The following is a 27,462-nucleotide window of genomic DNA, read 5'->3' as shown; positions in this document are numbered from 1 at the left end:
CGGAAGCAGTAACCCGGAAGTCTTGAAAGAGCAATTTTACCACTAGCGCCGCCACCCTTAGCTTTACACGATCACCCATCCATAGCCAAATATGGACAAATAAAATATGGCAAATCTTACACTTAATTTATGTTTTGATATAATTTTTTTAAATTTGTTTTATGCTCACGGCCAGTTAAAATGTGTAAATTACAGGGAAATCTTACGCGTGGTAAAATTGTGCTTAAATTTAAGCAGACGTCCTAGAATATAAAGCCTGATAACGCATCGACTCGGCAGCATACCATAAGCAGAGTGATACACCGGAAGTCTTCTAAATTTTTTCTGGTTTCAGGAAGCTTCCACTAATTCTTTATCTCTCGGCTACCAATGATATTGCAGTCTGTTGTTGCGGTTATCGGTATGATCTAGTTTCGTCTTGTCAGATTCATAACATTCGTAAATTCATGGCGCTCCACATGAGTACGTGATTTATTATTTGAAATTAAATAATATTTTTGCCTAGTTAATTTTCATTTTAGTGCATTCCGAGCAAACAAAATTCTAATGAAATGACGTGTTATTTTGGACTATACTTTGGTAATTCCAACATGTGCTTAGCTATGCATAAAGTAAGGACACTTTTTTATTGTTCAAATTCTATACTAAATTTTCTCTNAAGTTATAGTGTGTTCTTAAAAACTAGTTTACATTTAATTTTCAATGCTTACATTAATTTGTATGAAAATTTTTGAGAAAATAAAAATTACATATAACATATTTTTATCAAATATTTTACACAAAATTTTTCAATTTTATAACCGGGGACAAAACCGGGGACGCAAACAGACCGGGGACACAAGGTTCTCGCCGGGGACAATCCCCGGAAATCGGGGGCGTCTGGTCACCCTAGTTATATTGCCTTATTATTGGTCCTTTTTTTTTGTTACTATATTTAACATTTAATAAATGTGTTTATTTACTATGTTAAATGTTATGTTGTTTTTAAGACATATCTAAATATTAAAGTATCTGTAGCATTAAATAGTGCATAAAAAAAGAGGTAAATGCTATTATTTCTACTAAATATTTTAAAATTAAATAACTTAATTTATTTTAAAATTTTGTAACTTTATTGAAATCCAAAATTTGATTTAGTGGAAAAGGGTTTTTCATTCATGCTATGTTAAATGTTATTCTTTATTTTTATTTATTTAACCTTCAAAATATCTCATGTTCTATGTTTCACTTCATTTGTGTTGCACTAAATTGTCTTTTGATCTTTTAAAATTAAAACTGAAGGAATGAGAGGCAAGAACATTCTTGGAGATTTAAAATATTCTCTTGAGCTTGAATTCTAAAAAATACTTAGGAATATTCTTTTTTTTTTGGTAAAATACAAAAAAAAAATATATATATATATATGCATCAAACTTGTATATGATGTGTTGTCGTTTTATAATTCTATACGAGATCACAAACAATGTTATACTCATCATATGATAGATAATTGGTAGTTTTTATTTCAAGAAGTTTCTCTGAAGTGTAATGTAATAGATTTTTGTTTCACTGAACAAATTATTAAGATTATGGGGAGATTGTGATCTGTGGCAGAATTATCGCCAAGTTTTAGAAACTTCTGGGCAGTTGCCTGCGAAAAACTAAAAAAAAAACATCACAGAAAGGAACCAACTCGAAGGGTATAACTTGTAGCCACCCCCAAGCAAACATCTAAATGTTTTTTTTATTTTTAAATTGCAAGTTTAAAATCTATTTGGCAATTGTAGTTGGCACGACAGATCACGATACTGAAATATCCACTTGATTCTTTCTTTTTTTATAGAGGAAAAAGAAACAAATGAAATTCTTATTAATTAAAAATCTTTTAACATAAAATTTATAGAAATAGAAACATTAAACAGAGGAAAATATTACTTTGTTGATAAAAAAGAAAATATTTAAACATCCTTATGCACTGCACATAAACTTTTGTGCAATACACTTTTTCTCATATTCTTTAATTAATAGACTTACTTCTCTTAAGTGCCTTTTTAAGAAGATTTCCACGTTTGTACCTATTAAAAAAAGAAAGACAAATTTTGTTGTCTGAAGCAAGCTTTTTTTTTTATTAATTTTTGCTAAGGCAAAAAGCTTTTAGGGTTTGGGCAATAATAGTTTGCACATACAAGTAGGGATATAATAATGTTCTCAGTTACCTTCTGTGGTGTTTTTTTATTTTTATAAGTCTCTTACATGCCACTATTTAAGTTTCGCTATGATTTGGCAGCTTTTTCAATGCAGGTACAGATGCATAAATCTATTCAAAACAATCATTCTTTTGTAAAAGGTGATTAACCTCATCGATAGACCAATATGAAAACGGGAAAGACTGTTAGTTGTCTGTAGTAAAATCTTCATACATGGTAGTGACAGGCACAGGGTGGAAGTTCCTCTCTGATAACAGTGGTTATGATAAACACTGTTACAAATTAATTCTGTTTGTCAGATGAATATTTGACAGGTGTATGTTTTTGATTTTTAACTCAATGCAAATTTTTAGAGATATTTGACCATTTTCATTCTTTTTGGTCGTCTTGTATATTGATATTGTCGTTTTATTTAGTTTTCTTATTTAAGTATTAAGTTTTCCTTTGTACTTGTGTATAAATTAATGTTTCTTTTATTTTCAACGATGATAATCCTTCTCTTTAGTACGATTTTTATCAAATTTCCATTATTATATGATCAAAAAATTTGGATATCATGAAAGCCAAGTTTTGCGATTACGGTGTAACATATGTGTTTTAATTGTATCGAAATAACTGTGATGTGATTGATGTTTTGGATTGCTTGGAGAAAGTCTTAAGGCCTGTTTGCACGGTCCAAGTTCTTAAATCTGAGAAATTGAACGGAGCTCTCTATCCAAGAAATTGGATGATTCGTCGACACTATCCAAGTTCTTGAATGTCACTGATTGGTCGAAAGAAATGTTTGCGTATGCGCATTGTTCATATTCAGAATTATAAAATAATACTTATATAAGTTTAATATTACTAAGTAAATTCAAATAAAATCATAATAACATAAAAAAACTGTAACAGATCAATTTATTTGGACTAAAATATATGAAAACAGCCAACAAAATGCCATAATCTGATGCCTGCTTGTTGACGTCACAAAACCCAAGACACTGATTGGTTAAGGGATAAAAAACTTGGATGGAAGGTAGAACATGCTCTACTATCGTCCAAGTACTTGGATGATCGTTTACACATTACATTCCAAGCTTGAAGCAAAACAAGTTTCCATCAATGTCAATCAATCTTTGTCCAAGAACTTGGATTGTCTAAACAGGCCTTTAGTTCATGTTCTGTTCTGGTCTAGTGTGTTGCTGTCTAATTTATAATGCTTAATAAATATTTCTTTAATGAAACTTTGGGCTTTTCATTTCATAGAGTAAATAAAGAAACATAGGTGGCATCGTGATGGCTAGAGCCCATCAAAGCACAATTTGAAATTTGCTGATTGTAATAGTATTGTATCAAAGAAGAAATCAAATTTTAAATACTGTATGGAAATCCATAGCAATAACTGTTAAAAATTGATCGCAAACCAAGTGTATCAAAAAGTGTTTCTTCAAATGCGTAATTCGAAATTTCCATTTCAAAACCATGTAGCTTTAAAAAAGTCACGATTTTAAATACCATGAAAACGCCATCACTAAAACCTCAATGGTTTAAGAGTGAATCGTCAATTATCGAGTGCATATAGTATTCTTCAAATGTGCTATTCGAAATTAGCCGAATGATATAATATGGTATTAAAGCATAGAGATTTTAAAAATCATGTTAAAATTTGTAACATTAACTACCGATAGGACAATTTTATAATAGATGTAGATTCACTGTAGAATTGTCGCTAATCAAGTGAGGTTGAGTAGTGATTACTCAAATACATGACTCAGAATTCATGGTACATCATAATAGCATGTTAAAATATTGAAAGTTTAAAAACTATGTTGAAATCTGTAGCTGTAGTTGGCGATTGGCAGACCACATGGATTTCTGGTAGAATCTGCTCATTGGATAAGTCAAAATAGAATGAGATGTGTGGTTTGAAATTTGCAGTATGCTATAAAGTTGTATTAAATCATTTGGATTTTTAAAACTAAGTTTAAATAATGTGTAGTGGTAACTCCCAACAACGTTATTATCATAAAATAAAGAATTAATCACTAAATAATTTAAAATTAACTTAGCTCATGCATTATGTTAAACGTTACCATAACATTTTTTTCACTAATTTAAAAAGAATAATGAGATTGTAAATTAACTTTTCCTCCATCATTGATGATACCTAGATTATATTTTTTATTTTTTTAAATTGTATGTCTTTATACCTGTATTTTACATTTGACAAACAGAAAATGTTTCTAAAATTCCTGTTACATTTTATTTTCTAGGATTCAAAAACAGAGGTATTGGCTAATGCAGCAGGTTATCGAGTAACTCCATCCGTGATAGCTTTTATTAATGAATCTGAAAAAGTAAGTAATTAGTAGAATTTTATATGGTTTAGCTTTAAAGATAATCAGAACACAAAAATCTATCCAACTTCATCTTATATTTCTATCTAAATTAGATATTAGTTCAATTATTTAATTTTAAAATTAATTGTTATATCTAATTTTAGTAACACCAAATAATTTATCTTTTTATGTCACTATAGGTTGTGGGTCTAGATGCCAAGCAAGCTATGAATAAAAATTCTACGAATGTCATTACTAACATAAAAGATTTAATATCCACTGATGCAAATGTAGATCTCTCAGATTATCTACCCAAAGCTCAATCTAAGGTAATACATGATATTTTATTGTAATTGTTTATTTGTGATTATATTTGTAATATACTAGTAATAAAATTCTAATAATTTGTAAAAAATGGTACTTTACAAACATACGGGTTGACTAACTCTTTAATTTTTTTACTTTTGGTAAAACTATTTTTTTATGTATGTATTTATCTTTTTTTTAAAAAAAATAATAATAACTTTTAACTGATTAAAATTGTCTTGCATTTTATTTAACCAGGTAAACAACAAAAATAAAGTTGATCAGGAAAAAAATGGAATCATTCCTGAAAATGCACTCTCTGATGTTTTGTCTATTCTGTTTGAAAATATGAAAGGTAATAAAAATGTTTTATTTCATATTCATTAAGATTTTACCTGGGAAAATTTTACTTATTTATGTTAAAAACTGAAGACCAATTTAAGTGTCTAAAATATATAGTTTATTTGATTTATCTACCATCGGGAAATAAGTTACCGCCTAAGACAATTCATACTTGGAAAAACACACACTATCTGCTTTTCACTTTGGTTATTGTTGTCATCGGAAGTTAAGGCAGAGGGGTGCAATTGTTTTCGTTTTCCAGTGGCTCCATTTCTGTCCAAGAATTCGACTTCTGCCACACCCGTTCATAAAGCAGACCCTTTCATTCATCCACAAATTGTAAATTTGACCTGAACCAGAGAACGATCAATCCCCTATTCAGTATCACCAGGGTATGATTTTTTCTGGGAACATGGAGGACTTAGTGACCAGACAGATTTTACGTGACTAGTCACCATTTTCCATCACATAGCAAGTTTTTGACTGCCCATTCACTTTGATGGTACAATGATGGTTGTTTTGGATATTATATACTGTTAGGAGAAAAATACTAAGTTTATTTAGGTGTATTTTAAAGCCTCCAAAACTTAAATTTGTGCAAAAGAGTTATAAAAAAAAAACATTACAGTAAAATTGTGTTGTGTTTTCATTTACGTATAGCTTTCTTTTACAGTTGTAATAAAATATTTTTGAATATTATATGTAATTTTTTTATGTCATGGAAATACATTAAAATCATTTTAACTTTTAGTTTAAGGAACCTTAAAAATTGAATTGATAAAACAAGTAAGACATTAACAATAGTTTATTCTTAAATGTTATCATATACAATTGTGAAGTCTAAGAGTTTGTTTCATTTGTTACTCTTATACAAGTCATGTAGGATTACAGCTTTTTTCAATTTTGGCCCATCTCATTTGGGCTATTCTCTGCAAACAGGCTAAAATAATATAGTAAGTGAAAAATATTTCAATTTCTTTTTTAATAGAGAAATGAGTAAGTTATTTGTTTAGTATATAGTTTAAAAGTGTCTTTATTGCATTATCACGTACATTCAAAGTATTATTTGAAATAAATAAAAAAAAATTAGAATTTTTTTTTTTTTAACATGATCTAGTTTCCTCACTCGCAACTCAACAAAAACAAGCCTACAAGCACAAAAATATTATTTATCACTGTGATACCTATACATTTCTTGTTCAACTTTTATATTTTGAAATTAACGCTTGTGTTGTTCATTTGAATTAAGTTAATTTTTTGGTCTATTTCTAAGTTTTTTTTTTTAATTATTATTATTTATCACTCAGTGATTCAGAAATTTTCAAATGGATGACATTTGGGTTGTGACCTTGCACTTGTTGAACAAATGTTACATAGACTGTTAAACAAATTTCAGTAAATTGGGAGACACTTTATTATTTTTTAAGCAGTTAAGGACTGACTTGTACTAAAATTCATTAAAATTATTATTTTAAACATGTTTATACTATACTATGACACCATTCCCTCACTTTAATCAAAAGTTATAATTTTAGTAATTTTTTTTTTTTAACTTTATGTGTGGCTACTATGTTTTTATTGTATTATACATTATCATGTATCTTATCATAAGAAATTTCTCAAACAATGTTTTTTTAATTTTTTTTAAATATAACTGTATAATAATAGTGGGAATTTCTGTTCCACATCCGTCATTAAAAACTCCTTTGTCTATTCTTTTCTATGAAGTATGTGGCATAAGTAATTGTTAAAATTAAATAATTTTTAAACACAAATAAAAATCCGAAGTTACTTAAATGAGCAGGGTTGGCAAATTTTCACATTGCTTATTTGGTAAAAATGTATTAAAATCAAATAATTTTGTTTGGGATGCTTTTCAACACAATTAAAATTGGTCTTTTTTTTTAATTTTTAAAAAAAAAAAATTATTGATTTATTGTATAATTTATTGTTGATTTATTGTATAATACCATATAATTATAATGTTTATTTGAACAGTTTCAAATGTTCACATATTATTACATTTTAGATATTGCATGCAGTCATAGTCACGAAGAAGAAGAGTATCCCACCATTGTCACAGTTCCTTCTAATTTCACTTCCATGCACAGATTACTCGTAAAGTAAGCTCTGAAAATATAAACCAACTGTTGTACATAATATGAAAACTGTTATTGATTGGGTAGATCTTAATTCAAAATTTATGTGTGCAATTATTCTGAAAAAGGGCATGCTAAATTGTGTGATGGTACTGGTAGGGGAGCATTTTTTGAAATGAGTGTCTTCAAACGCAATTGCTGGCTTCTTATGCAGGAAGCAGTGTTTTAAAATATAAGAAAGAAATGTAAATTATTAAAAGATAAATAGTGAAAAAATCTCCTTTGAACTAAAAAAAAGAGTCAAAGATTTGGAGAAAAAAAGTGGTTCAGATTGTTTTTAAAGTGTGATTTTCAATTTTTTTTTTAAAAAGAAAAATAATAACATTAGTGTTATGGTTTTTTGTTAGTACCCTTTATAAATTAACAACAAAAAAAAACTATCAGAAATTTTCTGTACATTTGTGATTTCTGTTGAAATTGCACTTAATTGGGGAAAATAGTATTAACCCTTTCGCTATGATGTGCCATGTTTTTTGCTCATATCCATGCAAGACCCTGTTTGTTCAAGTAGTGTATTTAGCTGATGCTACTAAGCATATTTTTTTTTTGCCTAGTTTTAAAATCCAACATACTAAATTCAATTTCTAAAGAGTTTTTTTTTTTCTTTCATTTTCCTAAATTGCATTTGTAATGTCTGCAAAATCTCCAAATGTATTGTGTAGTACTTAAATAAAAAGATCCAAACATCATCTTACTAACATGCAATATACAGGTACGCGGCATGGTGCATTGCTTAGCGCAGCCACTTCAGTGGCATGGTGCATTGCCATGACAAAAGGGTTAAGAGCAAACCTAGGCCCTTTTAAAGTTGATCGCTTAGGAAACTGTGGAAGGGTTTTGTAACAAATAAACTTGTAAGCGTAGCAAAATAAATTTTAAAATGTTGTATTGTTTATACAGAGCTGCCAATTTTCTATGCGTTTTGTAGAAATTTATTCTAGTGGTTCCTAAGTTTACATTTAACTTAGTTTTGTCATTACTAAGTTAAATGTTACTTTTTATTCATTTGAACATATTTTCCACACCACTGCAGATAAATAATTTAAAAAGTTCATATGCAACACCACTTTTAAAATATTGGCAAAATTACCAAAAATTCTGAAGCGTTTTTAAATGTCTGCCACTTTGTAAAATATTTTGCAAAAGGTGTAGTTGTTGGCAGGCCTTTTTATAACTTGACATGCATTACTAAAAAAATATCCATATTTCTTTTTTAAACAAAATCGGCTCAAGATCAAATTGTGTAACTAATTAATATTCATTATTTAATTATAACTGAAATTTTAAAGTCATGTTAACAAAATATTTTGATTGATAATGTGTACAATTTGTTATGTGCATATAAGAACAGCATGATATAAGAAATGACAGAAGAAAAACTTCTAAAGTCCTTCAATAAGTTGACCACAAAAGCTATGTACTAAGAGTATTCACAGGTTTCACTGTATGTCTAAATTTAAGTCAAACAGTAGCACTTCTTTTAAATTGCAAAATCAGTAGTACTCATTGACTTAGTCAATCAAACTAAATTATTAGAATTGTCTTTTATTATGGCATTATTATTGTACGAACAAAAGTTCAAATTTCTTTACTTTATCAAAACGATTTACTTGGGAAAAAAAGTTTGATAATTTAAGTTATTTAAAAATAAAATTTATTTATTGCACATAAACACTGCTTAAACTTCCATTATAGAATAATATAAATTTTGAATACTGATCTAAAAATATTTATTTTATTTTCCCCTACAGAAAAGCTGTTAATCGAGCTGGTTTTAAACTTCTGAGAATTATAAATGAGTCTGCAGCTGCTGCTTTAGCTTATGATATCGGTCAAGACTCTCAAGACACAACCTGGTAACTTCAATTATTTTAATTTAAAATAATTAATTTTTTTCCATTTAGTTAATGATATAAATGTTTTATCTTGTTTAAAACATACTTTTCTACTCAACTTTAAATAGCATAAAAGAAATTTGAAATAGAAGTTATTGTTAAGAAAGTCATCTTTTTATTTTTATTTGATAGTTTAAAGTCACTGCTGGGCCAACTATTACAATTTATCCTTAATTATTATGATTTCATAGTCAAGTCTTTCACTTGAGTAATAAAAAATATGTTGTTGTTTTTTTTTAAATTTTTCATGATCTGTTTAAAACAAGTTTTTTTTCCTCCTTAACTACCAAGAGGTATGGAATTTTGCTGTTTTGTCATCAACAAAAATGATGATGAAAACTAAAAATAAATTAGACCATCTTTCTCCTTTCTAACGAGCTATTCTGACTCTTCTCGTGATATAGGAAAGCAAAAGAACATAAACTCAAACTTGAAATGCTGGGAGCATAGATTTTTAGGGATTCAAATGCATTATGATAAAATAAAAAAGCATTGGGGTTTTTTTTGTAATTTAACTAAAAATTAGAACATTAGTTCTTAGCAATAAATTTAATTTTGTCATTTTATAATGAAGTTTAAAATTTAAGTATTGTATAATTTTCAATTTAGTTCCTTTATCTAAGGATTACTTTTTTATAATATCACTTAGTAATAGTAAATTAATGCATAATTTTATTAATATTATACACCTATATAGAATTAAATCGTATGTACACCTTAAAATTGCACGAAGTTGAATTTTGTAAACTCTAACTGAATATATTTCTGTGATATTGTATTTCTGATTCCTGATAGCTAGTTGGAAAAGTTGGCACCTCTGATGTCATTGTTTAGTGAAATCTCGGTTTAGTTTTAAAGTCTTATCAGAAAAAATGTTAAATCTCATAACTATCTATTAAAATAGCATACAAATTTCAATGTTTTATGGAACCATTAAAATGTATGTCTTTTAAAAAAAAAACAAAAACTATTTTAAGGCTACTGTTAGTTATAGCATTGCTCGTCATTCATTTTCTCTCAATATTTTACATTTCAATCAAATATATTTTATTTTTCAGACATGTAATTTTAGAAATAAGTAGCCAACTGGTTTCATTTTTTAAACTTTATCTTTTTTAGCAAGTGCTTGATATATCGCCTCGGGGGAACCTCACTTGATGTAACTGTGTTAGACGTAAACAATGGCATGTATAGTGTAATCTCATCTATATCAAGAAAAACACTTGGTGGTAATCTTATAACTAATGCCATTGTTGACTTCTGTGCCAATGAATTTAAAAGGTATGTTGATAATGTAGATTATCTTGAAAGTCATTTTGACACTTATTTTTCAAGCCTTTCACTGTAATCCTAAAACACCTTGAATCAATTTATGCGAAAATTTCCAAGTTTACCCTTGCATCTTAAACCAATCTATGGCCGACCGATATGTGAAGGAATCGTGGAACTGGTCTTGCATCCGAAAGGTTCTTTGTTTGAATCCCAGGCTTCATGGATGTTCTTTCATTCTCTGTACTACTTGCTCTTACTGTGGGAGCAACGTTGGCCCACCTAATATGGTGCCCCTAAAAGAGTGGCCAACTAATCAGCCCTCTAAGTACCTGAATTGAAATGTTAACAAGTGGGCAATGGAGAAAAAAATCTATTGTGCAACACCAGATAGACATTTAATAAACATGGTGCATAGCGTTTTTAAAAAGTGCTTATTTTCGATTTTCATTTCTTAAATGCCCTTAAAGGTGCTTTTTTCATTGGGTGTTTTTAAAAAGTGCTTAATTTTTCCTTTTCTAAAAGGAGATTTTTTTCTTTATGTCGATTTTCGCTGCATATTTCATATTGTTCTATTCAACGTTTTCACAATTCATTCAACCACAATCTACTTTGGTGTCCCATCGGTCCATATCGTATGACACCACCAATCATTCGGTGAGATTCTTACACTCTCATTGCAACTCGGCTGCATTTTGCCAGATATTTGTAATTTCAGGGTCCATTTTTCACCCTCTGAGATTGCACCGAAAAACCTCTTGATCTTTTTATAATGTCTAATATAATCAAGAAAAGAACACTTTTTTCAGAAACTGATTATTTTTTCATGATCATGTAAAGTCTTTGAAAATTATTTTGCATTTTGTTAATGTATATAGTGCTTAAAAATATTTTTGAGTGCTTGAAAAGTACTTAAAAGATGCTTATTTTTTGATGAAAGATTTGGCTACACACACTGAATAAGGTTAGAAAAATGTGTTTCAATTGACTTTCAGTGTAGAACATTTATGTATTCATCCGCAATGTCATTTAATAATTACCATTAAAGTGTTCTCTGGGTGGCATAATTTTAACGTCTTGTGTGTTCGATATTGAGCATAATGGACGTGCATATTATGAGTGTCACTTTGACACATAACATTGTAATCTTAGCTCTTTAATCATAAATCACTTTGAAACAGTTTATACAAGAATTTCCCAGTCAAGTACTGTTTTAAAATAGAATAACATCAGAAACTAATTTGTTGTGGAAAGCCAGGTAAAAAATTAAGAAAATATGGCTGTCAGTATAAAAGAATTTGTCTATTCATCCAGTCATCAAATAATTTCAGTAAAAACAAATTTTATAATAAAAAGGTTTTTATTGTTTCTATATGTTTAAAAATAGAACTTACATATTGATTTTGCAGTTTATGTATTGATTTTACATACATTTACCACATTTAAATTTCCACGGCAGTGTTAAATTACTAATGAAAGTGTCATTTATATAGTTAAAATTCCTAAGATGAGACAGTTTTTATTAATTAAACTAAATTAAATGTGTATTAAAAATTAGGGATTTAATAATTTGACAAGTTTTAAATGAGATTATTTTTTATGACTTGTATTTTGTAAACTCCTTCACCATATGCCTGATTGATGGCATATAAATAACATGCATTTGTTTTTGGAAAAAAATTTAAAATTTTTATGTTTTGTAAATTATGTATGTAAATTATATTGCTTTTTTTATTTTTGAAGTTCCTTAAAAGATATTAATTTTTACATACAATAATGATAAAAAATTTATTGTTATATTAAAACCTATACATCATGATGAGTATAATATAAGTGAATAAATTTAACATTCCTGTTATCACAAAAGTAAAATGTCAATTTAAACTAAATGTTTTTTCCTATGCCATTTGTCTTTATCACAATCAAGCTATTTGGTTGTTGTTGTTTTTTTTATTTTATTTCCCATTGCAATTTTCAGAAATTTATCAATTTGTTTTGTCAAGAAAGCTGACATTTTTAGAAATTGAAATACTCATGCCGTCCATCAGACCTTTCACCCATGTTAGACCATTTTCAGAACATAAAATCAATTGATGCTTATCGATTTTAATTTATGCCTTTTATTGCATAATACCTGCTAATTTCCCCCCCATAAACCTTATTGTTTTAATCATACTTCATTAGTTTTCTGTGTGTAGCAAAACGTACTGAATTATGTGCTTCAAGAAATGTGTTAATTGCATATATCCTATGAGCACTTTTTTCTAATTAACGTCTTTTTTCTCATTGTCATGTGATATGCTAATTGATTTAAATTTATTTTGCTTCAAGAAGCATAAAATACTAAAAAGTATTCAAATTTTAGCTTTGTTAAGTGTATCATTTTTACAGTACAATTATGTATTTCCTTTCATAATACTTTCAGGCAGTATAAAATAGACTTGAAAGAAAGCAAACGCTCAGTTATGAAAGTAAGAATGGCAGCTGAACACTACAAGCAGGTTGTATATAGCTCCATCAATGAAAGATGCCAAGCAGAATCAGTATACGATGGAATTGATCTAAATGTCAATATTAGCAAGTAATGATTTGTTTTTTTATTTGCTTTTATTTTATTATAATTTGTCACTTTAGTAAAAATTGTTTCCTTAAAGGTGCTTATTTTCGATTTTCATTATTTAAAAGCCCTTTTAAGGTGCTTTTTTCATTGGGTTGCTTATTTCTTTAATTTTCCATTTTCAAAAATCATACTTTTTTCCTTTTCCGCACCGATTTTCGCCACGGATTATGCAAACGCATGTTTTTTACATTGTTCTATTCAATGTTTTCAGAATTCATTTAACCACAATCTATTTCGCAGGGTTGCCACTCTACATGGAGAACAGGGGAAACCTGGAAAATACAGGGAATTTAAAAATCACCTAAAATAACAGGGAAAATGCAGGGAATTTTGATTTTTTCCTTGCAAACTGGGAAAATACAGGGAATTTTGTTTCTTATTTTTGTCTTTTAAAAAATGGTTCCCACTCAAAGCGTAATCTATGGGATATTTAGCTATGATATTTCAGCTATATTAAACTATTTCACTTACTATAACATTATTTAAATATGTTCAGCTGTTTTCCCACCAATTAAAACTAATAAATGTAGTTAGCCCTATATAGCTCACAAAAGAGCACAGTAATTGTTGTTTCCTTTTAATATATTGTGTATAATAGTACAGGGAATTTTTTTTCCAGATTTGAGTGGCAACCCTGTTTCGGCTTACCGTCGGTCCGTAGCGTATGAAAGCGCCAATCAGTTTACATATTTGATGAAATACTTGCGTCTACTGAGCTGAGTTCGGTGAGATTATTGCCTTCTCATGTGCAACTCTGCTGCATTTTTGTAAGATATTCTCAATTTCAGACTTCATTTTCCACCCTCAGATATCAAACCAAAAAATCGTCTTATAACGGCTAATATAACCAAGAAAAGAGCTCTTTGTCAGAAACTTGTTATTTTCTCGTGATCATCTAAAGTCTTTGAAAATTATTTTGCATTTTGTCAATGTATATAGTGCTTCAAAATATTTTTTGAGTGCTTAAAAAGTACTTAAAAGGTGCTTATTTTTTGTTGAAAGATTTCGCTATGCACCCTGTTTTAGTATATTTTACATTCATGCCTATAACAGTTAAGTCAAGTAGTTAAATTTGTTTATTAAATAATGTAGCGAGCAGGATTTGTAGAAACCATAATTTTAAAAATCCAAAAGATTGGATTTCATTTTTTTTATTGAAATGTTTTTACATTTATTATTTAATTTTCAGATAATAGATACTAACAATGCTTAATATCTAAAAAACAATGTAATTAAAGTTATTAAAATTTTTAACTTGTTAAGATTATTTTATTATTATTACGAACTAATCAAATAATAAATTAAATTGTAGCTATTGTTATTCGGGCTCAATATTCTCATGGATTTATAAAGCTGGTGGCTCAATATGTTAGTTAGAAATCAAATGAAGATAAAATTGTATTGACCTGTACACATTTTTAAAAAAATATCAGATTTTCTAAATTATTCTTGATAATATGAAATAAAAAAAAGCAAATTCTTGTATGTGCAACTTTTAAAGTTGAAATTTGTAGGTTTCACCTAATCTTTTAAAAAAAATTTTAGACATACCTACCCTTAGGCTTTTTCCTAAATAACTATGAATTGATAATCTATATAATGTTAACATTATAACGTTAATACCAGGAAAAGAAATGCCTGTAGTTAGCGAAGTTAATTCTGGTGGTGCATTTATGCTTTTTTATGTCTAGGCAAGCAACATTCAAAATTATATTCACATAATTAAAAATCACATAGCGATCAAGATTTACTCTTTAAATTTACTCATTGCAATTGACGTGTCACGTCGACATTTTTTATTAAAACTTTAATAAAGTTCAATGGATATATGAACGTTTATAGTTTTCTATTTTCAACTTTTTGGGTTTCTTACCAAATTCATCCCTGGTTATTAAGTTAGTTATTTAAAGCATCGTAAAATATCTTCATAATTTAAAAACAATTAGTGTTTATGCATTTAATTCATTTATTATTTTCCTGTGACACTGAAATTAGAATGACAATTTTCGAAAATTTGCAAACTTGCTGGGATAAAAAAATAATAATTCTTGCAGCAAAACCATGTGGCAGATCTTTAATTTTTCTTTTCACAGTTGATGGTTTCAAATCAAACGTTCTATAACAAATGACGCTTTAGTTTTTCTTCACATAAAATTAGCATCTTAATCAAAACTATTAATTTAGGTTTAATTGTTAATATGTGTTTCAAAAGGCATTTATTGGCATTGTTATTGAAAAAAATACTTAAATTTTTCAAGTTTTTGAAAGGAGTATGTTACTTGTATATATTATTTTAAAAATTATGATTAATTTATTTTATTTTATAATTTTAGAGCCAGGTTTGATTCGCTTATTCACAGCACTTTACTGCAATGTTTAGAACCTATTCAAGAAGCTTTGATGGCAGCTGAACTAACCGCTAACGATATAAACACAGTATGTCAAATTATTTCTTTCTGTCATTTAACTTGGAATTTATGTGTTTCTTCTATTTTGCTGAGTATTTTATTTGAATAGTTTTTTTTATCTTTTATCGTTTTTAAAAAATATATATTTTCTGTGTTGCATTTTCAAGGATGTTAAAAACTAAGTAATACTAAGTTATATGTTGAGCCAAATTGAGGTTCTATGGTTAGTTTTACTAACAAGGTCTTTCATATTTATATTTAATGGGCTTTATTTTTGCATGATAATTTTATTGAAATCTGATTCTTTCTATGTTTTCCAAATCTTAATGTATTGACACATCAAACTATTTAAGCAACTTTAAATTATATCTCTAAATAAATAATAATTTTAAAAAGAAAAATTTTAGAAAAATTTTTGTATTTTATATGATATCATTATTTATATTTATTTAAAAAAAAAAGAGAGAAAGAATTGATAAATGCGTGATCAAATTCATGTTTGTGCATCTGGAGAGCTTTATTCTGTAATTCTATAGCTTAAAAATGCAAAGGAATTTGCTCATTCAGTTTCAAAAAAGGCAAATTGTTTTAATTTTCTTACGTTGTTACAATTTTAATCTAGTTGAAGCTGACTCAAATATCCATATCTTGATTAACAAGGTCTTTCTAAATAATTAAAGTATTCATTCAAAACTTGTAGTTTTCATTTTATATTGTGCATTTGCTTGTTTTTCTGCATTTTTAGTTAGAACCATAAAATTCTAAATAGTCCTCGTGTCCTTATTTTTTTCTTTTAAACATAAATCCTTAACAATATCTGGCTTAATTAAATTTTTTTTAAATTATTAGTATAATATAATAGTATAATTTTACCATCGATGATAGAATATATATTTTATTTTTAATGTTGCATTGAAAAACAAAATTCGTATGTTAGGCTATTTCATTAACTCAACATAACTGTTCTTTCCAAAAATTGTTTTGTTTTCTGATTTTAAACTCCTCTTAATTGCTGCAGAACATTAATGTAGATTTAAAGATAATTTTATTTTTGAAAGCTTCATAATAGTCTAAAATAGTATTAACCCTATAAATGACTTCTTGTTTTAGGTTATTCTGTGTGGGGGCTCATGTAAACTACCAAAATTACAACAGCTTATTTCCAATCTTTTTCCATCTTCCAAAATATTGTCAAGTATTAGTCCTGATGAAGTAATTGCTGTTGGGGCAGCTAAGCAGGTATTTTATTCTATGTTCTGGATTTATGAATGTATGGTAAAGTGTTACATGTGGTGGTAAAATTCTATATTGTAACTAGCCTTATTCAAAAGAATTGCCTTAGTGTATCTTTTTTTGTTATGGCTGCAAACTTCTATAAATTTTCTAACTGCAAAGTAATTAAAATTTTAAAATCGACCAAAAATTTTAAGTCCTTTTAAAATTTTTGATTTGTGCAAAATAGGATTCTCACTCTTTCCAACAACCTTTATTTTTTGCTTGTGAGTTAACTTATTTAAATTAATCTTTCAGAATTTTTTATAAAACTTAATTTTTAGGCAATGGTTCTCAAAAAACAAAAACTTTTTTTTTTTAACAAATTTACTGAACATTATCAGATTTTTTTTATATATAATTTGGATGGGGTTTAAATATATTTTAAATTATTTGTCATTCCTAAGTAACTTTAAAAACATTAATTTCAAAAATATCTGCTTTGTAAATTAGTGAATAATTTTCATGGTTTATTAGCAGCAAAACATTATTAAATTGTCAACAAAATGGTTAACTTGTTTTTATCCCCCCACCAAACAAATCTAAAATTTAGAATATTGCTAATAAAAATAATTTTAACTAAGCAATAAATGAAATAATTTGAGGCAACATAAAATTTAATTATTTGTTTTAGAAGTTTTTAATTCATAAGTTAAGGTGTTAGTTACTTATTAATAAAATTTCGAGTTTCAATTTGAAACTGAAGAACCTACTGAGATTTTTATTAAAACTTATTCTGTTGAATAAAAAGAACGTACATCATTTTATGTCTATTTAGTTTTACTCAATGAATATTGGGTCAATATTACAAAAATAAAAGTGACAAATTGAAATTCTTTTGATTAGTCATTGTTTATTATAAAATTAATATTGAATTTTTATTTGTTTGAAATGCAAGCTTAAAAGTAATTTTGGTTTTAAAATTGATACGCAGGCTTAAAATCAAATACATATATTTTTTTACAAAATCTTAAGATGCATTTATTATTATTACTGTTAATACTGTTATAAAAGTACCTCTTATGTTATGAATATGCCTTAAAAAATGTTGAATATACTAGATCATAAATTGGTCTATTAATTAACTAAATCGAAAAATTTTTAGTTTTATTATTTACTGATAATTTAATCAGCTTTCAAAAAAAGGATTTAACTCCTGATTTTTTAAAAAATTTAGCACCTGAGGAGAAAAGATTTTCATAACAAAATTAAGATTAATTTTCTCCCTAAATTGCTTAAAAATGATTAGGGAAATTTTAAAAAAAAAAAAAAAAATTGTTTTAAATTTTTAGTTTTAAAAAATTTGATTACAGTGGAGCGCCGATTATCCGAACTGCTCGGGACCAAACGTGGTTCTGATATTAATTATCTAACGAATTGCATGCATCTATATGGGAAGGTCCAATATCTTGATCTTGATCTCCTCTTTGTCTGTGGAGTTCCGATTTTCATTAAAAATTTCAGCGACAGTTTCATCGTCATTTAAAATTTTAAATCCTTCCTGGGTCGTTTCGCTGAAGTTGTAAATTAAATATGGTCTTCAGATGTAGTGGATATTATTTATACTTCTAAATTTAGAAAAATTGTCGATAAGTTAAAAAGTATTCTAAACTTTCGGTCAGTTCGGATAATCGGCACTCTACTGTATTTTGTATGTGTTTGAATAAGATTTTTTGTGTTTCTCTTATCTTTAGATTAAAATAATAAATTTGTGTATGCTTTTTCCCACGTTTTATAAATAAATGTAAATTTCTGGTCATTGTGCATTTTTATATTGTGTTTTAATCTTGTATGCAACTAATAAGAAAATTGTCAGAAGGCTGTTTTAATTACCCATTCCATCATTGTGCTAATCACATAGCTGCCAACTGTTCTGAATTTTTTGGATTTGTTCCTAATTTTTAAATCAAATCTGAAAATCTGATATTTTTATTAAAAAAAATTGAATTTTCATAAAATTGCAGTATTTTTGCACTTAAACCTATCTCTTATTCTGATCGCCACAACCATGCTTCCTGTGTTTATTGTGCTGAAGTAATTTTTAGTAGCTTTTTATTAAAAAATACTATTCCAATAGCTGTTGCTGATCATTTCACCAAGATGAATCTTAACAACTATTATTATTTTTTTTAAAATTTATTGTACTATTTTAACACTTGCATCAGAAATATTTGTTTATGATGTAGATTATTATTTACCTGTGTTTTGTAATTTTGAGAGGAATTATATATTAATAGGTAACGGTTGTTTTTCAATTATTGTACCGTTATTCCTAATTATAAAGTATTAATATTATTAATTTCCCACAAAAGATTGCGTTTCTAGTTTTGTTTTACTAATTTACATACGGTATTTAAATATATGTCTATTAATGTTATTATTTAATAGCTAAATTTTGGTCTTACTCTAGTAATTTTTGGGTATTATTTTGTCGCATATAGTGTTCCTAATTTTTGATTCCTTAGGTTGGCAGCTATGTAATCAGTGTATCTATATCCTTTTGGTTTTTATTTATTTATGTTCAATTTTATTTTAGGCAACTTTTGTGACACAACATGTGAATGAAGAAGATTGTTTTGTAAATATGCTAACTAAAGATTTATTTTTAAAGGTACTTTTAATATTTTTAATTTAGAGCAAGCATAAGTTGAAATAATTTTGTGTGTATATTCAGTTCTGGGTGTTAGAATCTGCATATAGTGAATTAAATATATAGTAATGTGTTATATTCTCAGAAGTATAGTGTAACAAGCACATTTTTACATAATAGAGCTCAAAGCAGATTTTATTAAAAATGTCTTGAACTGTAGTTCAAGAATTTGATCAAGCTAAGCGTCATCTATATAGTTTGTTTTCCTGATCTTTCAAAATTGAGATTTTTTTTTTCCTTCAGACTGTATAATTATTTAAGAAGTTGTGTACAAGTTTAGAAATAAATTTAAATAACTCACATTGTATTTTCTGTTGATTGAGACACAATAGGCTTGAATAGTTCTTCGAATACTTAAAATTTTGATCTGTTTGCTATTACTTATAGATTATCTAAATCTATGGATTATCTGTAACAAATGGATTATCTAAAAACAGTATTAAAATTTGAGCAGATTTTAAAAATAAAATACAAACAATAGATGCTATAATTAAACTAAAAGTCTTCAATTACAGTATCTACTGTCAAATTTGTTGACCACATATGCAGAGATTAAAGCTACTTGGCAGACATTAGCCAAATTAATGGTTAAATATCAACAAAAATACAAGAAAATGTTTTAAAATTGTCTTATTGAACTTTATTTATATTGAAAGAAATGAGCATTGTTTTTTCTTTAATAACTGACTAGAATGCCACTGTTCACTATATACAGTAAAACCTCACTACAACGATATTTTTGGGACCAAATAAATATATTGTTGTGGATGGAAATATTGTTATATCGAGGGCCTACATATTTTGGGGGCACAATATAACTTTTTTTTTTACAATTTTAATGTTATATATGTATTAACTATAAATGTATATATTAATTTGCAGATAGGTTAATTATGTTTAAATATTAAAAACAATTGAAATAAAATAAGATCACAAACAAAACTGAAAATCGCTTTTATTGAAAATAATTCGATATTTTTGTTAGTTTATTCATTCTTCTGACTGTTAAGTCAACCAACAAAGTATGCATTTAGTTCAAAGTACGAAAATGATTTTCATTTGTGAATGGTGCTCCACCCTCCCCCTATGGAAAAAATTCTCTTTCTGGTGTTAATGTGATGCTTGTGGTAATTCTGAGTCATGATCAGTTTTTAACATGAAGGAAATGAAATCATTGTAGGAATGTTACATTTGTGACTTCTTAAGAGATAAGGGAGGCAATTCTAAGAATGGAAAGTCTTGGGGTGGTCAACAGTGAATCTTTTCTGGTCAGAAAAAAAGGGAAAAAGTTGATAAATGAGATTTTTTACATTTGAAAACCATTAATAAATGGAGAAAATACGGTACAAAATTTGGAAAAAAAATTCTTTTTACAGAGGTTTATTGCTTAAGAGAATATCGTAATATTGAGAGAAGAATAACATTAATTCATATGAAAGTTCGTCGGGACCAAGAAACATTATCGTAATAGAGGGAGTTATTGTTGTATCGGATATCATAGTAGCGAGAGTGCACTGTATATATAAACACACATTTCTTTTTATTAAAATTGCATTTTCTTTTTTTTAGTTAATAGGTTTCTCCAATTCTCCTGAAGAGCTTCTCCTATGTAGCAAAGGGACTTTAATACCAACAGTTGTCACACAAAGTTTTACAGCCACCCTAAGCTCCAATTATAAAGTTGAAATTTATGAAGGAATTTCTGAAGCCAGTAGTCTAGTAGCAACAGTAAGTAATTGCATTATTTAGCGTATTGTTAACTCAATTTTAATTTTGTATTATTTAGTGTCTGTGTTCTTAAATAAATAGTATATAGTTTAGATTTTTAAATGAGGGATTTTAATGAATTTATTGTGGATCAATTTTTCTTTCACTTCAAGCTGTTGACTCTCTTTAAACTAGTTAATGCCAGTTTTGCGCTATTCTTTAAGAAAATTGTGTATGCAAAGTAAAAAAACTCTATTATAATATGAATTTATACGTGACTCTTATCACTTTGAAATACATTTGGGCTATGGTCCTGAAATTTAGACATTGGGTGCAAGAGCTAAATATTTTTGTAGCTTTGAAAAAATCTGACTTTTTTCCTCTTAAGTGCAAGAACTGCTAAAACTATTACCAATTGTATATCTTCAAACCCGTTTTGGTCATATTGCTCACATTAAAGCATCAGCATCCTAAAAAATTGTCCTTAAGTTTGGAGGCAATATTGTCCTTAATTTTTATATTTTGGACTTCCAGCCCTGCAATTAGATGAAACATCAAATTTTACAAAACTAACGTGTCTACTTAAAATATGTACTTGATTACCAGATTACCAATAGCTTAAAATAATTTAATTTTACTCGATAGCTTCTTAAATTCTTCTGAAATATATTTTTCTGATGATTCAAATTCGATTTCACTATCTAATAAAGCTGACCTTCAGGGGTAATAGAGGCGATCAAACAGAGTTCACTAGATTCATCAGTGGTCACATTAAGTGCTTGAGGTATGAACAGCAGCGAAAGGTCTTGTTCATGCTGGCTGGAGAAACAAGAAATGTTTCTCCAGCCAGCCCGACCCACCTCCTTAGCTGTGTGGAATTTGAAAAGAAGGATTTTCTGCGCGACCTGGTTTTGTTTTTTGATTTCCAGAGGGTGAATGGACTTGTGGAGTTTGTTGTTTCTCATTCATTATGCACTAATAAATCTCTGTTTTAATATTTATAAAAAAAATACTACATTTGATTTGTTTTAAATCTGTTTATTCCAGAATTCTCATTTTTAAAAACAGTGTATTTGTAAAATTATTTCTGTTGATTTGTTTTATAATTTCTACTGATAGTAACAAATAAAATAGTTTTTTAGCTAGCAAATAGCACTTTTTAAATCCTTGCATTTAACCCTTCACAATTTTCTAGTAATGTGTAGAATGTTTTTCAGTTAAGGAACAATAATGTTAAGCAATTTTTTTACCCTACTAAATTTTACTATTCTTTTTTTCCAGTTTATCATGCCAAATCTACCAGAAGGAGATGTATATTTTACATTCTTTATTAGAAGGTAAATTTTGTTTTCTATAAATTAAATTTTAAACAGGGTGCATAGCATTTTTGTGATTATTTTTGTCTTTAAAAACCCTTAAAGGTGCTTTTTTCATTGGGTGTTTTTAAAATTTCTTCAATTTTTCCCTTTTCCAAAATGAGTTATTTTTCTTTACTGTGTCAATTTTCGCCTTGAATTATGCAATAAATGTGGTTATCACATTGTTCTATTCAACATTTTACAATCCATCTCAGCATACCGTTGTTCCCCGGCATATGATTGCGTTAATCATTTTACATGTTTGATGGAATACTTGTGTGTGCGTATAGTGAGCTGGATACATTGGGACGGATTCTTACTCTTTTAATTGTATCGCTGCTGCATTTTGCAAGACATTCTCAATGTCAGCCTTCGTTTTCCGCACACTGAAATTGAACCCAAAAATTATCGAATTTTCGCTGATCACAGGGACCAAATAAGCATTCCCAAATTTTTTCCATAACATTCCTTTTTACTGCCCTAATAGTCCCTTTTTCCCCCCTTTAAAATTTATTGTACTTTAATACTTTTTTATACAAATTACTTTTTATTATTTTATTATTACTTTTGAAATTTTTCGTGCTCTTAATTTGTTTTATGGAAAGACTTATGATATTTAGGGGCAAGATTTTAAAAAGGCATTTAAGTGAGGGGGTTTCAATATTTTAAATGCAGCAAAAAATCTTATGTTGTTCTGATTTGTCGTACCAAAAAACTTAAATTTATCTGTTAATTATTTGATTTAAAAACTATTGAAGTAAAAAGTTAAATTATCTCTAATTTGTTAAACATGAATGTAAGGACTATATAATTCTGACAAAATGTTTAATTTTAATACTCATCGTCTTTACATTTCAAAACTATTTTTTTTTTAATTTAATTTCCTTAAAGAAATACTGAATGAAAATTTATTTTAATAAAATTTATTAGGGGCCATTCACTAATTAACATTTGTAATATGAATTTATTAAAGTTTGATTAATTCTTTACATATCTTTATAAATTCGATATGATAAATAATGTCTATTTAAATTTTTTTAAAACACTCAATAACCTTTTTAAATGCTAGTTAAATTAAATATAATTTTGAATTTAAAAAAAATTACATAATAAAATTAAGTAATTATTAATTTAAAAAGTAGAATGAGCCTCTCAATGTAGAGCATATTTAAAATTGTTTATAAATTGTTTTTATTGAGTCTAATAAAATCAAGAAAAAGAGTTCTTTGTCAGAAACTAGTTATTTTACCTCGATCGTGTAAAATGTGAGTGCTTAAAAGGTGCTTATTTTTTGTTTAAAGATATGGCTGTGCGCCCTGTTTAAATAATTTGTTTTTTAATCTAAGTTAACTTTAAGACACATTTACCTCCATGGTCTTTTCATATTTTATGAACAGTTAAAATAATCCTTGCATGTTTATATATTTATGTAGTTGAACAGCCGCCCCAATTTTGGGTTTTCAACTACTAATGTTCAACTCCGTAGCCTTGTAATTTCGAACCCAATCCAGAAGACAGGAAACTTCTGGTGAGGAAAACCTCCCACGGTTAGCCTGGCGGCAAGGGGACTCTAACCCATGATCCATCTACCACTGAGGATATTTTACGTCAGCTCTGTGGTCGGTGCAAGCAGGGTGTAGAATTTGAATCGACCAGCTATTGCTGGGATTCGAATTATATTTAGTTTGTAAGAAAATTTTCATCTTTGGTCTTTGCTTTAAATTTCAGAAAAGTAAAATAAAATAAAAATTCTGAATAGTGTATTTCTAGTCTTAGCAGTAAAGGCACAAAAAAATTATATGATTTTGTAAAAATCTTTTAAGAGACTGGTCGCAAATCAAGTTACCCCAGTTTGGCAGGTGTGGATATACAGTTTTTTGTGATTATGTTAATTAGCTCTATTTAACATAGAAAGAAAATCCTATTCAATTTTTTATATTTTAAGCAATACCCAAGTTTAAAGAAAAATTAAGTTTGTTTTTTCCTACATTTATATCGCATAAAAAAGCATGCATTACTGAAAAGAAGTAGTAAATTCAAAATCTTTAACTTTGAACACAAACAAGACAAGCTTTTAGTCCAATAAAAAAAAAATCTCATTTTGAATATTTTTTTGTCAATAAGAATATGATATTATCAAAATAAGTATATTTTGAATGTATAAGCTCAATTATTTAAACCCATGCTTTCACTGAATAGAAGTAATTCCAATTTTTAGGTTCAGAACAAAAAAGTTATTGGTTTAAAAAATCACATTTAAAAATAATTCTTAATTTTGAATCTTTTTTTTATCAACTATATAAACAGTTATTGAAAATATGATGTGGTTTTATCAAAGTAAGTAACACTTGAGTTTCACTGAGGTGAAGTAAACAATTCAAGATCTTGTGTTTTTTACACGAAGTTTTGAAAATGATTAATTTTAAATTTTATGTTGTATTCATATTATTGTATTTTGATTATTTTTAAAGCGACTAAATAAACAAATATTAAAAATAAAAAATTTATGAAAATCTGTACCACTTGGACATAGAAAGTGATAAAAGGTGTTTGAAATTAAAATAGGATTTTCAACCCCGTCAAATGAGTTTTGTATCAATAAAACCAACAATGTTGTAATTTTTTTTTCTCTCCTTATTTTGGTAAATTCTTTTTACTGTGTGGCATTTCAAAAAAAGAATATAGAACAAGTCAGTTTTTTAAAACGTAGGATATTTTACGGTTATTCTTTTAAAAAATGTAACAACTGTGTGGTCTGCATCCCTTTATCATCTTTAGATCTTTTGTAATTACATTATAAAAACAAGCTTTTTTGGTATTTTCTTACATTAGATAAGTTTTCCCTCTGGTATTTGTTTGAAAATACTTATGAAATTTAGGTATTAGCTTGTTTTTTTTTTTATTGTTATTATTGTTTTTTTTTTTTTTTATCTAAACCTGTACAATATACTGGTGAACACTTGTTTAAATAAAGCTATAAAATTCTTAGTTGTTTTGTTTTTTATTGAATGAATACAGTATTGTTAAAAGGAATTTAAATTATGTGCCCAATATATGAGAGCACCAATTAGATCTCACTTTATTCCAATCTTCTCTTACTCTTAACTTTTTAAAAACACAGCAAAGCCTGGGGGTATCCAGAATGCTTCTGTCAGGGGAAAAAAATGCAGTGTTTCTGGAAGAAAAAAACTTATATGTTTTATTATTTTGTCGTTTAGTGTGTTTTAGCTTTTTAGTATACATTTCTTTAGATTGATACTACTGTTTTCTTTATTTTTTGACCCATCACAAATTTAGTTGGCATTATAAGGCCTTAAACAGGTTTAAAGTAGTGCAGGTTTGATTTTTAATTTTAACTGATGTTCGAAAGATGCTAAAAAAATTCAACCTTTTTTAAGAAGAAAAAAAAGCTATTTAAAGATATATCATGAAATAACCTAAACAAACAATAATAAATATGAGACATCTATTTTGCTATCCTATAAACTACAGAAATACAAGAAAATATTTTACCTTCAACTTCATTAGAATTGTAGAACATGTGCATTGCGTGTGTTAAGATGTTTTAAGACTGCTCCTTTAATCATGAAATAGTATATCTCTGTAACAAATCATTCATGTGTAATACCTTAACCGTTACGAATATAAACTAGCCATTCTTGAGACTATACATATCAATGGCGTTTATATCTTGAAAGATATTGATTTCCATAATGTATACTTTTGATTGACGTGATATTTACTACACTTTGTTTAAACTTGTGACAAATCCACTAAAATCAAATTTTCATCTTAAACCCAATTGGTAGGGTATATCTTCAAGCAAATTTTGATAGACATGATATTTACTACACTATGCTAAACTTGTGACAAATCCACTAAAATCAAATTTTCATCTTATACCCAATTGGTAGGATATATCTTCAAGCAAATTTTGATTGACATGATATTTACTACACTATGCTAAACTTGTGACAAATCCACTAAAATCAAATTTTCATCTTAAACTCAATTGGTAAGATATATCTTCAAGCAAATTTTGATTGACATGATATTTACTACACTATGCTAAAATTGTGACAAATCCACTAAAATCAAATTTTCATCCTAAACCCAATTGGTAAGATATATCTTCAAGCAAATTTCAGAAACATGTTTTTTAATTTCAGTGGTATATTTATTGTTTTCATTTCGTATGTATTTTTAATTTAAGATTTCTTTTCTTACAGTGATGGCTCCCTTACTGTTACCTGTGAAGATTGTTCATCTAAAGAATTAGGATCAGCAACAATTGTACCTTCACGTTCACAGGAGTACACGTAGCATTTATATAAATTTTTTAAGAGTATTTATTTTTTAAATAAATTGATAAAATTGAATTGAGTTGACTTTTTATTCATTTTTTTAAAATCTGGTAAGTGATTTTCATAAAAAAGTTTTAAATTTATAACTGTTCACCACGGTCCTTAATTTTAGCACAGCATTATATCTTGATCCATGAATGATGAACACGGTAAAACTTCCTTTTGAAATAAGTAGACTGATAAAATTCAATTCTTTTATTAACATTATCTCAAAATCCTGTGGAAAGTCAAATTAATTGTACTAACTGAGTTAGTATCAATTCTTGGCTGAAATATTTCTTTGTGGAGCATGTTAAATAAATATTAATCATACATGGCTGATTGTGCTCTGGAAAAAAAATCCGGATTTTTCACTAACAGTGATCCGCAAGTTTCTGGAGATTGAAGGTCCAGACTTTTCAAAAAATCATTGATCACAGAAGTTTGCGGAAAACAAATTTTCTAAGGTGGAACTTAAAAACACAGTTTTTTTTATTTGCTTGTAAGGGAGAGCCAGATACTTTATAAGCTTATATTCATGATTAATATTCATTTTTTATCAGTAAATAGTTATTATAATCATAAACTCAAGAAAGAAAGACATATTTGTACATTTTAATTACTTC

At 27.6% G+C, this 27,462-nt stretch overlaps 1 protein-coding gene across 1 annotated transcript; it reads left to right on the top strand.

Moving 5' to 3' along the window:
• Window positions 1-297: 297 nt before the first annotated feature.
• On the top strand, window positions 298-26,872 carry LOC107449964 (heat shock 70 kDa protein 14). The gene is made up of 14 exons (XM_043041974.2): window positions 298-611; window positions 4,442-4,525; window positions 4,708-4,836; window positions 5,072-5,168; window positions 7,185-7,278; window positions 9,066-9,170; window positions 10,329-10,490; window positions 12,904-13,059; window positions 15,432-15,534; window positions 16,617-16,745; window positions 19,315-19,389; window positions 20,998-21,156; window positions 22,417-22,472; window positions 26,723-26,872. The coding sequence occupies exons 1-14, from the start codon at window positions 552-554 to the stop codon at window positions 26,814-26,816; spliced, it is 1,503 nt and encodes a 500-aa protein (XP_042897908.1). The 5' UTR covers window positions 298-551; the 3' UTR covers window positions 26,817-26,872.
• Window positions 26,873-27,462: the final 590 nt, after the last annotated feature.

This window comes from Parasteatoda tepidariorum, chromosome 3, assembly GCF_043381705.1.
Source record: "Parasteatoda tepidariorum isolate YZ-2023 chromosome 3, CAS_Ptep_4.0, whole genome shotgun sequence".
Lineage (NCBI taxonomy): Eukaryota > Metazoa > Arthropoda > Arachnida > Araneae > Theridiidae > Parasteatoda > Parasteatoda tepidariorum.
Note: the sequence above shows the minus strand (reverse complement) of the source record. Positions and strands in the feature narration are given on the sequence as shown.

Excerpts from the sequence above, each read along its gene's own strand:
- LOC107449964 (XM_043041974.2), top strand. The coding sequence starts at position 552 with ATGACGTGTTATTTTGGACTATACTTTGGTAATTCCAACATGTGCTTA. Across the intron at positions 4,526-4,707 it reads TTATTAATGAATCTGAAAAA|GTTGTGGGTCTAGATGCCAA; the intron begins GTAAGTAATTAG and ends ATGTCACTATAG. Across the intron at positions 4,837-5,071 it reads TACCCAAAGCTCAATCTAAG|GTAAACAACAAAAATAAAGT; the intron begins GTAATACATGAT and ends TTATTTAACCAG.